General features: G+C 34.4%; 1 protein-coding gene across 2 annotated transcripts; it reads left to right on the top strand.

The window, feature by feature from the left end:
* Window positions 1-8267: 8267 nt before the first annotated feature.
* On the top strand, window positions 8268-11443 carry LOC106752792 (protein ABSCISIC ACID-INSENSITIVE 5). Of its 2 annotated transcripts, none has more exons than XM_014634567.2 (4): window positions 8268-9217; window positions 9497-9568; window positions 10154-10226; window positions 10909-11443. In XM_014634567.2, exons 1-3 carry the CDS (start codon window positions 8657-8659, stop codon window positions 10208-10210), a joined length of 690 nt encoding a protein of 229 aa, XP_014490053.1. In that variant the 5' UTR covers window positions 8268-8656; the 3' UTR covers window positions 10211-10226; window positions 10909-11443. The 2 variants fall into 2 exon arrangements, with proteins under 2 accessions (XP_014490053.1, XP_014490052.1); XM_014634566.2 differs by having other exon boundaries at window positions 8271-9217; window positions 10154-10183.
* Window positions 11444-11992: the final 549 nt, after the last annotated feature.

The following is an 11992-nucleotide window of genomic DNA, read 5'->3' as shown; positions in this document are numbered from 1 at the left end:
AACAACAGTTATCGAATGAGTTAAACGATAAAAGCTTTAAGCGCATATGAGAACCCAACAATTGATAATCAAAGCATATGAAGAATCATATAAATAAACAAGAGTTTCAATAAAAGAGAGTTTCAAAAGATTACATTGTTTCCCCCAACAATAAAAGGGTTTAGTTCACCATTGTTATGGTGAACTTAGATGAAAATAATGGAAGAATGGAAGAGCAAACCCTAGATAAGATGAAAAGGAGCTTAAGCATCCAAGAGATCCTCTCCAGAGAGTGAAAATTAGGTCTGGTCGCCCTCTTCTGTCAAAAGAATGAGAATGAAATCGTAACAGGCCTATTTATAGTTGAGGAGCGTCACAGAAAACAGGCCCAAGCCCAACGGACAACCGCACGGCGGCACACTTATGTCGCCCGGCGGTTTGCCCATTATCACGCCACCGCCCGGCGGCAGGGGTCCACCGCCCGGCAGTTTGCCCCTAATCGCAAATCCGCCCAGCGTCCACGCTAGATGCCTCCTCCTCGCATTGGACCGCCCAGCGGTGCAATTTTGCCACCGGGCGGTTCCTAGACTCTTCTTTTCTTCAATTTTCTTCTTTTGTCTTGAGTCTAAGACCTTCATCCTCAACCCCAATCTTCACTTTCATCAAAATCACTGCAAAACAATGTAAAACAAGCATAATATCGCTAAAAACAGCTTTTGACTCTCGACTGACTCATTTATTGGATTTTACTTGATTCTAAGCTCATTCTAAGTCTTAAAGGGTGTAATTTGATCTAAAATGACATATGAAAATAACTGTTTTTCAACCGTTATCACAACACCAAACTTAGAACTTTGCTTGTCCTCAAGCAAACAAAACAAAACAGTAAACAAAACAAAACTTGGCTTTCTACTATTTCATCCAATGGTTCAACATTCCTAAAGTACATGACAAGAACTACTCAACTTCAGATTTTTAGTGAAATCAAATCAAGATGCACACATGCTTCTAATTCTGTACAGTTCACAAGTTACTCAACAAATGTTACACATTATGAATGACCAATCCACTAAGCAAAGATGCAATCATGAAATTTAGCAATTCTCACCAGGCAAGTGCTTCACTCAATCACTTAAGTGTTTAAGGTAACACTCCAACACTCTATTATTTGCAAGTCACATGAAATAAAATTGTCATTCATATAAAACAACCAAAATCCTTACATGTAAGTGCCATCAAAAGGACTTTTCCAAGGCTTGTAATGAGGTTGGGCTAACAAGAAGAATTGGTTTTTCTGGAATGCAAAGTCCTTGAGTTAAGAGAGCTATCATAGTATTCAATATTTAAGCACAACTCTCTTCCTCACCAATCTCACTGATTCCCAACTTTTTCCCTTTTCTTTTACATTGAGCCTATCTTCATGCTTTTCTTCTTTTCTTTTCTTTTTCTCATGTATTTTTCTTTCACAACATTTAAGCTCAATGCTTTTTCAATTGCCTTTCAGTTCCCCCCATTCAACCCCAAACTTGAACCTTTTCATCGCATACAATTAAGCTCATCCCAACTCAAGGTAAAGAATTTCAAGACAAGGGTTCACATCCTGTTTAAGGATAAGGTTCAAAAAGGGTATAATATTTTCAAGCACTTCGGGTGAAAATTTGGCTAGAGAAGGGGTTTCAAAAATGGCCTTGATCATATGACATTCACATGCAATTCAATCAATCATCAAGATTAAGGCAATATCATTCATGCTTTCCAGTGAACAATACATACAACAATGAAAATTCTAGAGCTCAATACCTCACACAACATGCTTTCTCACACCATATTCATTCATACACCCTTCTTAGCATCATAACCACAATCATAATTCATCACCCATCTGTTTCACAGAATATCAACATGCAATGCAGCTCAATTATCATCCACATTAAGTCATCATCAAATAGGCTCATTATGCAAATTATTCAGTCAAACATCTTCAGAAAAAGTATTCCAGCCAAGCATATACACGAAAAATAAAATTCAACCTATTCTAAGAATTTAAATGCAAAGGTAAAAGAGAGAATCTAGGTTGCCTCCTAGTAGCGCTTGTTTAACGTCACGAGCCTGACCCAAACCTGTTTAGCACTTGTCAGTAAGTGCAAATCCTTCCAACACCCATCAGTAGGTGTACCTTCCTGTTATCCTTCAGTGGATTCATAAAAATTAGCATCCCTCAGCATATGCTACCCAGAAATTGTTCCAAAAAATCACATAATTACAAGATTAAAAATGAAATAAACCTAAACTAAAAAAAATAACATTGATTTACAACAATTAGGATAACCCCATCAAGCCCATCAGTAGGTGTTGATACTCTTCTTGCTTGATATCCTTCTCTTTTTCTTCTTCCTGCTGAATTTCTTCATAAAGTGGAGAACACCAAGCACATGTTTCCATGTTTCAATCATAGGAACTTTAATCTCCAATTTCTTGAAGATCTCCATAAANCACTTANACTTCTTTTCCTTCCTATGATTTTTCTTTTGATGAGGAAGGGGCTTTTCATATGATATTTTCTTCTTTCCTCTCTTCCTCTTTTTCTCACTCTCCCCCCTCAACTTTCTCTTTTTCTTTCTTTTTATTTTCTTCTTTATTTTTACACATTTTCTATTTTTCTTTTTTCTTTCAACCACTTGAATGATAAAGCTCCCTGGATCTTGTAATTTAGGAGGTAATGTCCTCTGTATGACGACACTGCAATTTCCTTGCACCTCAATAGTTTCCTTCTCAATATACTTTCTTTTCTTCATGAGAAATTCTTTTAAAAACTTTGCATATGATGGTATTTGCTGAAGTGCCTCAGAGAATGGTATAGTTATTTCCAATTCCTTGAAAACCTCCATAAAACGCTCGAACTGTTTTTCTCTCTCCTTTATTATATCTTTGGATAGGGCAAGGGTTTTTCCCTCTCTTTAAATTTTACAACTTTTTCTTCTATCTTTTCCTCAGCAGCAACCTTTTCTGTTTCTTTCTCTTCTATCTTTTTCACTTCTTTCTCTACCTTCTCCTCATCAACAACCTCATCCATTTGTGTCTCCAAATTTCTGAAGGTAACTTCATAGCTCTTGGAATCACACTTCTCTAGAAATTTGTCGAACTTTTCATTAAGGCTTTTGACTTGTTCTGTCACATCAGCTATCTGTTGGCATAGTTGTTGATCATACTCCCACGTTTCTATTGGTGAAGAGTATTGTTGCTGCCACTGATATTGTTGCCTTTCTTCCATGCTTCTATGAGAAGAAAATCTTGAATACATGTCTTGTGGAAAGAATTCATCATTCTTTACATTCTCCTCTATGCCTTTGACATGGTATACTTCAAAATTCATAATCCTCTGAAAAAGTTCATCAGACTCAGGATTTTTCTTGATTGGTCTAATTTGTGGCTCAGCAGCTTGCCCAAATTGGCTTTGATCCATGTATGAGTGGGGTTCCCACCAGTGGTTGAAATTATTTTGGTATAATTGAGTGCTCATATAATCAAATACTTGTCCGTACTGCATTCTGCAAAAGTTAGGCACAAAACCCTAGAAAACATTTATTAGAAAAAAAATAAAAATAAACATAAAATCAAGTCAAATTCAATCAATTTTCACTACTTGAAAAAACAAACCTCGAGTCCCCGGCAATGGCGCCAAAAACTTGTTGACTCACTCACAAGTGTACCAGATCGTGCAAGTAATATAATCGGTAATACCCGATATCGTTCTTCCCAAGAGACTCGAAAGGCCTTATCGTTCGTATGAATTGAAATTGTATGACTTGTAGAGAAAAATTAATTGTTTGGAATGCAAAAACAGAAAATAAACATGTAATGTGTTTGATTCAATTGACGAAAAAGACTATGGATGAATGGAGTTGTTGGGGGTTGACAATTTCATCTTATCCGCTCCCTCTTATCTACTCCTCTTGCTTAATGTGCTTGATTATCTAATTGTTATGCAAACTTTCTTGGCCTACCCTTAACCCGATCCCTCGACGAAAAGAGCCTATTACTAATTACCGGCTTGCTATCCCTAGCCTCCCCTAGCAATTAGCAATGCATTACCGAACAGAAGCAAAAACAATTGATCGTCCTACCTCCCTATCCCTAGGTGGTATTTCATTAATCAAGGAATTTCTCACCAGTTCATGACAGTATTGTACGTTCCCGTATCAATAGAGACAAACAACAATTATCGAATGAGTTAAATGATAAAAGCTTTAAGCGCAGATGAGAACCCAACAATTGATAATCAAAGCATATGAAGAATCATATAAATAAACAAGAGTTTCAATAAAAGAGAGTTTCAAAAGATTACATTGTTTCCCCCAACAACAAAAGGGTTTAGTTCACCATTGCCATGGTGAACTTAGATGAAAATAATGGAAGAATGGAAGAGGAAACCCTAGATAAGATGAAAAGGAGCCTAAGCATCCAAGAGATCCTCTCCAGAGAGTGAAAATTAGGTCTGGCCGCCCTCTTCTGTCAAAAGAATGAGAATGAAATCGTAACAGGGCTATTTATAGCTGATGAGCATCACAGAAAACAGGCCCAAGCCCAGCGGACAACCACCCGGCGGCACACTTATGTCGCCCGGCGGTTTGCCCATTATCGCGCCACCGCCCGGCGGCAGGGGTCCACCGCCCGGCGGTTTGCCCGTAATCGCAAATCCGCCCAGCGTCCACGCTAGGTGCCTCCTCCTCGCATTGGACCGCCCAGCGGTGCAATTGTGCCACTGGGCGGTTCCTAGACTCTTCTTTTCTTCAATTTTCTTCTTCTGTCTTGAGTCTAAGACCTTCATCTTCAACCCCAATCTTCACTTTCATCAAAATCACTACAAAACAATGCAAAACAAGCATAATATTTCTAAAAACAGCTTTTGACTCTCGACTGACTCATTTATTGGGTTTTACTTGATTCTAAGCTCATTCTAAGTCTTAAAGGGTGTAATTTGGTCTAAAATGACATGAAAATAATTGTTTTTCAACCGTTATCAGCATACCATTTACCATTACCTTTTCCACCCAAACACTTCACAGAAATCCTTTTCTTGTCATTCTTAATAAATTTTAAACTTCTCCCATTACTTAGTGCATAAGTCCTTATGACATCTGTGAATTCCTTTTTCTCAGCGAAACAAGTGCCTACTTCCCATTTATAAGCTTCCAAACCTTTAGGCATACTAAAAGTTGGAAACCTTATCTTAGTGGACCCATCATCCTCCTCACTATCTGGTCCACTGATCAATTCCTCTAAAAGCCACTCATTGTTAGACAAGTCATTGACATGATCAATACAATCATTATCTGTTGACCGAGAATACTCACCTACTGGACAAGAAGGTTATTGTCTCAAATTTCCTTTGGAAGCTCCAATGTCACACTGAATGCTGACATCAATTAGACTTTCTTCACTGACATCAACTTCTTCATCATCTACATCTTCGTCCTTAGTCTCAACCTCATGTACATCCTCACCCTCACTTTCGTCTACATCTTCGTACGCAGTCTCATCCTTATGTACATCCTCATCCTCTCCTAAATCCTTTAGCTCAAAATCATGTACCTCAACCTCCTCTACATGATGGACCTTAGCATCCTCAACCTCATGGACCTCAGCATCCTCCTCACCATGGGCATCCTCCTCAACATCCACCATTTTTGTTCCAACTTCAGTATGATCATCACCATATCCCATTTTTGTTCCAACTTCAATAATGCCCTAACCCTCCACCATTTTTATTCGAACTTCAGTATGGACCTCACCATCACCAACAACCTTACCCTCACCTTCCGCCATTTCTGTTTGAACTTCACCATCACCAACAACCTCACCCTCCTCCACTTATGTTGCAACATCACCTTCATCTTGAACATGACCACCAACCCAATCAATTATTTCTATTATTTCTGGTTCCATGGTATTATGAACCACATACAAATGAACTTCATCATTTAGCCTAGCAATGTTCAACATATGCATGACACCCCTACCTAATAATTTTAACCTATCTGGGTCCACAGACTGATCTCCTAAACTGTACCATAGTTCTTTCATGTGCATATGACCTAATTCTTTGACTGAGGCTACTATGCCAAAATAACTCAACAGGTCTGGATCACAAGACCATTATGCTCTCTCTCCATCAAATTTTAGCTGTCCATTTTCATCACTCACAAAATGTCCAGTATGGTGGACCACAGCTTTAATACGTTCCTCATCCATGTCAACAAGTTGCTTTTATTACCTGTACATTATGGGAGTGAATAAAAATATTTCAATTACACTCCTACCACTACGGGAACACTCACTCACTAACTAAACACTCACACAGACACAGACAGGGGACAAGGAACAAAGTAACATCCCCAATAAGGAAACAGAAACAGACAGGGGACCACTACTACTTCTAAACAATTCAAATATGAACAATCGAGACCATAGTGTCTAAACTACAATGTAACAATTGAACATGCAAAATGGGGATCACAAATCATTATAAATAGTCACAGAACAACACAAAAAACCCCATTATCGAAGACGCACATGTTCGTAAAAGAAAAAAGACATTTATACGTCCAAAAAGAAAACCAAACACGAAAAGAAATTAACTTACCTTAGTTCGCAACATCTATCACCTAGATTCTCTTCATCTTGTCCAAGATTACAATTCATCTTCGTCGTCTTCGTCGTTCTAGCAAATGAAATCTCCAATTCCAATATCAAATCCCTAATTCGTATAATCAGGAAATGAAATCCCTAAAGTAAATAATGGGAAGTAAATAATGTCACATCAGCACTGTTTATTTAATTAAATAACATACAATTTAATTAAAAAAATCCACATCATCAAATAACACACATCAACAAATTTTCTCTGTATCACGTGCCATAAATTTAATGTCTTCTGAAACCACTTAACAGTTAGGGTAAAATTAGCTCATTTTAACAAAAGATATGACCCAATTGAGACAGTTGCAAAAATGAAGACTGAATTGAAATTATCCTACAAAAGTGAGAACCAATAGAGGGTTTAAACCTAATTTTTAATATACTTTATTATAATTTTTGTTTAAAGTGTAATTATTCAAAATAGTTTAAAACCTAATAGTATATATTAGTGTGTTATAGTTATATTTGAATAATTATAATAGTAATTTATACATTCTTTTCGAGTTAACTACTTTCTTTATATTAAATTTATAATATTTTTATAATAGTTAAACATTATTAAAATAGGTGTTACATTATTAATACTTTTTATTTCACATAAAAAAATGTGTAAAGATATATTTAATGTAATATTAAATATTTTTGAATTAAAATATAAAATAATCAAATTGACAAAGCAAATATTATATTGTGACAGGAAATTATAACTATTATTAGTCTTTTAAAATACATTATATATTATTAATGTATCATGTGTACATTACAATATTTTTTATTTTTTTTTCTTTATAATTGAAAAAAAATTTAGATAATATGTTTTATATATAATTGAAAAAACTCATTTAAATATATATTTTATCTTTTTAGCAAAATTAATATATATTTTAAGAAAATATATATACAAATAAATATTTTTTTCATAATAAATGTAAATTTACTTCATATATATTAACTGTATTTTCAATGATAATAACAATAACTTTTTTAATATTAGATTTTATTGCACTTGACAATTTTATTTTCACAGGGAAGAAAACCTCTTAACAAAATATATTTTCTTGATAAAAAAAAAGAAATAATCGTTTTAATTAAATCATGTTTTATTTTACATGTTATAATAGAAATGGATATAATAATTAATATAATTTAATTTTTCCTTTTATTTATTGACCGTTTTATTTTTATGCTATTTCAGTTGATATATAATTTTTTTTATGTTTGTTGGCATTATATTATGATAATATATAATTTTAGTTTTTAATGATATTAAATATTTAGTATTATGATTTTATTAATTTATAATGCAATATATTTACTATAATTTTAGTACTATTTTTATTATTATATTTTAATTTAAAAATAAGAAAAAGTAATTTTTAATTAAAGACAAGAAAATTAAAAAATTCTAGCTAAATTTAATATATGCCAGTTTCTAGTGGGATCTAGATACATACAGATAGGAAGAGAAGATGCATATATTATTTATTTATATATTATTATTATTTTAATGATTTAGCAATGAAAATTTGTCTACCTGCTATTTTCACAAAATAAAGTCTTTGAAGTTTTTCCAGTTGCGTTTGAATGTTACTTAGTATTTCATATAAAGAGATATTAGCATGAAGAAAGGACATGAATAAGGAGAATGTAAAAAGCTTAGATGAGAGAAGAGGAAGTAAGAAAAAGAGAGTAAATCACGAAAGACATGTGAGTGTGGAAGAGAAAAAGAGAAATAAGAATGAGATTCATTAATGGCATGTAAAGTGAAAGGAGAGAGTATGTAGAAAAAAATAACATAAAGAAGAAGAACAAGTACATAATCGATGCTTTGCTTTTTTCTTTGTGGGGTTTGTGTCCATACAGTGAAAGGGTGAATAGATTAATAAGAAAAGAAATGGAAGTAGTGTATGTTCTTTGGTGACAGTTGAAGAGGAAGAAAGAGAAAGAAGAAGGAAAAAAAGAAGGCTTGAAAAGCGGCATGGCGTCGTCGAAGGTTGTTGTCTCGACGAATCCGGATCTGCCACGCGACTCTTCTATATCTCCCCTTTCCTCTCTTCTACTCTCTGATCTGCACCACTCAACCTCCATGGACGACCTTCTCAAGTCCATCACCCCTTCTGCCGCCAAGACCGTCGACGATGTCTGGAAGGAGATCGTTGCCGGCGCTCACCCCCACCATCCTGCCGGCACCGTCTCCGGAGACAGAAATGCCGCCACCGTCAACGCCACCGCCACCGCCCCAGAGGGCTACGAGGCTATTACCCTGGAGGATTTCCTCACCAAGGCCGGCGCCGTCAGAGAGGAGGACGTGAGAGGGGTTCTGCCCCCTTCTTCCTCTCTCCCCTTTCCTCTCCCTCTGCCCGCCGAAGGCTCCTCCTCCTCCGTTGAGCCCTTTGGAAACGGCGTTGCGCCCACCAATTCGGTCCCCAAAGGGAAGAGAAGGGTAGTGGAGGAACCCGTGGACAAGGCCACACTTCAGAAGCAGAGGAGGATGATCAAGAATCGAGAGTCCGCTGCTAGGTCCCGGGAACGCAAGCAGGTACATACCCTTCTAACGTTGTTTGATGTTAGGCAAAGGGCTGATCTTTGGCAGAGTAGGTTGGGATGAAATCCTTGTTCGGATATGTGTTCACTTTTATTGAACAGGGATTCTTGTGGGAAGTCCAATATCTTTTGTTCAATGTGGTTTCTAATTTCGAGGTCGGATTTAGCTGATTGGAATTGGGAACCAAGTGGATTAAACTTAGGATTTTTGTTTTGTTTTGATTTCTGGGTTTTGTTGTGGAGCTTATTCTTGGGATGTTCCTTTACTGTGCAGGCTTATACATCGGAGCTTGAGTATCTTGTTCACCAGCTGGAGCAAGAGAACGCCCGGTTAATTAACGAAGAGGTGAGGGTTTGATGATTTTGTTTTTTTGTTTATTGGGCTTCTTATTTTTTCAGTATTTGTTAATCATGTCATGTTTAGTTGTTGTATGGTACATCCTTTGGCAAAGGCTATGTAAGGTTAGTCTTATTTCCTGTTCAAAAAAAAAAATTAAAGCTTGTAAAGACACTATAGGGTCTTACTGGGGAGCCTATGCTTCTAAACTTCTAATTGCAGTTATCAGAAAAAAGGATGGGAATAAATGGTTAGTGGAGTTGGAATTTTTTTATTCTTTTTTGGTTTGCACTGGGGGACTCTTGTGTTGAATGATTATTTTTGTTAAAAGCATAGAATTGGTTTGGTTCAAGCAGTGATTGGGGAGATTCTATTATATGAATATTCTTTGAGTGCAGTTGTGGATTGCATGATTTGGCTTTCTCTATTTGACTGATGAAAGTTGAAACTTCCCTTAGGTTAATACAACTTTATTTGTGAATTTTGAGTCCTGTCTGTTGTAAACCTTTATTTTGTGGTTAAAGATTGTTTACATTTTGTGTCTGCAATCTGAATTTTTCTATTGGATTTTGAAATATTGGGTCTTGAATGCAGGCTGAGATGAGAAGGCAGAGGAAAAAGCAGGTCTGTAATGGATATGCTCTCTTTTAGACATGTTCATTATCTGGTATACTTGAAACTGTGTTGTAATAACATGTATTCATTATAGAAGCGAAGTTATATATATATATTTTTAGAAACCTGGATTCAACAATAAGCATAAGCTTTACTTCTGAGATAAAAATTATACTAAACTGTCTCAATTGCAATCTATACTCTCTTTTGGAATTAGTTTTTGTCTGTAGTCATACTTTTCTGCTGCTTGAACTTATTTACTTGCCCTTACCAACTAAACTCTGATAATAGTGACCATGACTTTTATTCTTATTTTACAGTCCATAAAATGGATGTCATCTGTATTGTCCCTACTATCATACTTATTGAATAGATATACCTTATTTGTATTACACTTTCATATATTCTTAACTTAAATTTTATACTTCTGGTTGAATTTGTGCATCACTAGCAGAATTTCTATATAACATCTCTTGTGATAAAATAGTCTCTTATCTTCATGTTTTGCTAGCCTAATAGATTGATTGTTTCTAATTATATAATCTTCTTTTTTGAAGAAATAGATCTATATAATTTATACACCAAGAATGACCTCAAGAAGTAGTAATAACAGAAAAATGATATAATCAAGTTTGAAACCTTATGTGTAGTGATATAACAGGTTACTTTTTTTTTTTTCATATGATGGTTATCAATCTAATCTCTATATTCTTTAATTTCATTTCATGTTGTAGCTCTTGGAGTACATAATTCCAGTTGAAGTGATGCCTAAACCCAGAAAGAAACTTCGGAGAGTAAATTCAGCTCAATCATTGTGATGTTTCATCACTCATCTCATCAACAAACTAGGCTGTGACTTGGTGTAGATATAAGGAGGGAAAGATTTAAGAAATTGAATGTCATTGCAGTTGCAGGTTATCGGAGTTACAATGTATAGACAAAAAGAAAAAAAATAGCTGGAGCCAATTAATCCAAGTAATTTAATTCAACTAGAAAGTATTCTTCCACTGATCTACAAGGAAGATCCATGGCTCTGGGTGGGGATTGTGAGGATTAGGCCTTGTAGGAAGAGTTGAAATAAAAGTTTGTGGAGTGATCATTTATGCAATTTGGATGTTATGATTAGTGGATGAGTTACATCTAAGAGGATTCGAGGAGTAGTGTTTAGCAGATTTCTTCATGTACACGGAAAGATCACCTGAATGTCCCATGATTAAGACAAGTTACTTTTGCAAAAGTATCATATCATTTTACCTCATTTATTAATTAAGATAAGTGTTGAGTTTAAGTATTTCTTTAAAAAAAATTAACTTCTAATTTAGTAACTTAATTTTTATTAATTTAGTCATTTTTTTGGTAATGTTACTTAAATAATTAGCAATATAACAACATGATTAAGATATAGGTCATGACTTTTCTTTATATTTTTTTAATTAATTTTATTTTAATTTTTAAAAAAATATTTTTGTGTCAAGTATGATATTAGTTTTGTATTTAATTTGATATTTATATTTATTATATTTATTCAATTATTAAATTTTATATTTGTTATTTTAATTTAACTTTAACTTTTTTAAATGGAATGATTTTGTTTCTCTTAATTTTTATAACTTTTATTAAAATTCAGATTTTTTATTAAATATTTTTAAAATTACTTTTAAATCAATTTTAACTATATTATTAAAATATAATGGTTAAATTTATGTTTGACTTTTGTTGCATCTAAAATATAAGATTAGAGTTAATTTAAAAATAATTAGTTTTTTAAAACTAATTCTAATCTTATTCTTTTAATTAAGTCTTTCATTATTTTTGAAT

Source organism: Vigna radiata, unplaced genomic scaffold, assembly GCF_000741045.1.
Source record: "Vigna radiata var. radiata cultivar VC1973A unplaced genomic scaffold, Vradiata_ver6 scaffold_48, whole genome shotgun sequence".
Lineage (NCBI taxonomy): Eukaryota > Viridiplantae > Streptophyta > Magnoliopsida > Fabales > Fabaceae > Vigna > Vigna radiata.
Note: the sequence above shows the minus strand (reverse complement) of the source record. Positions and strands in the feature narration are given on the sequence as shown.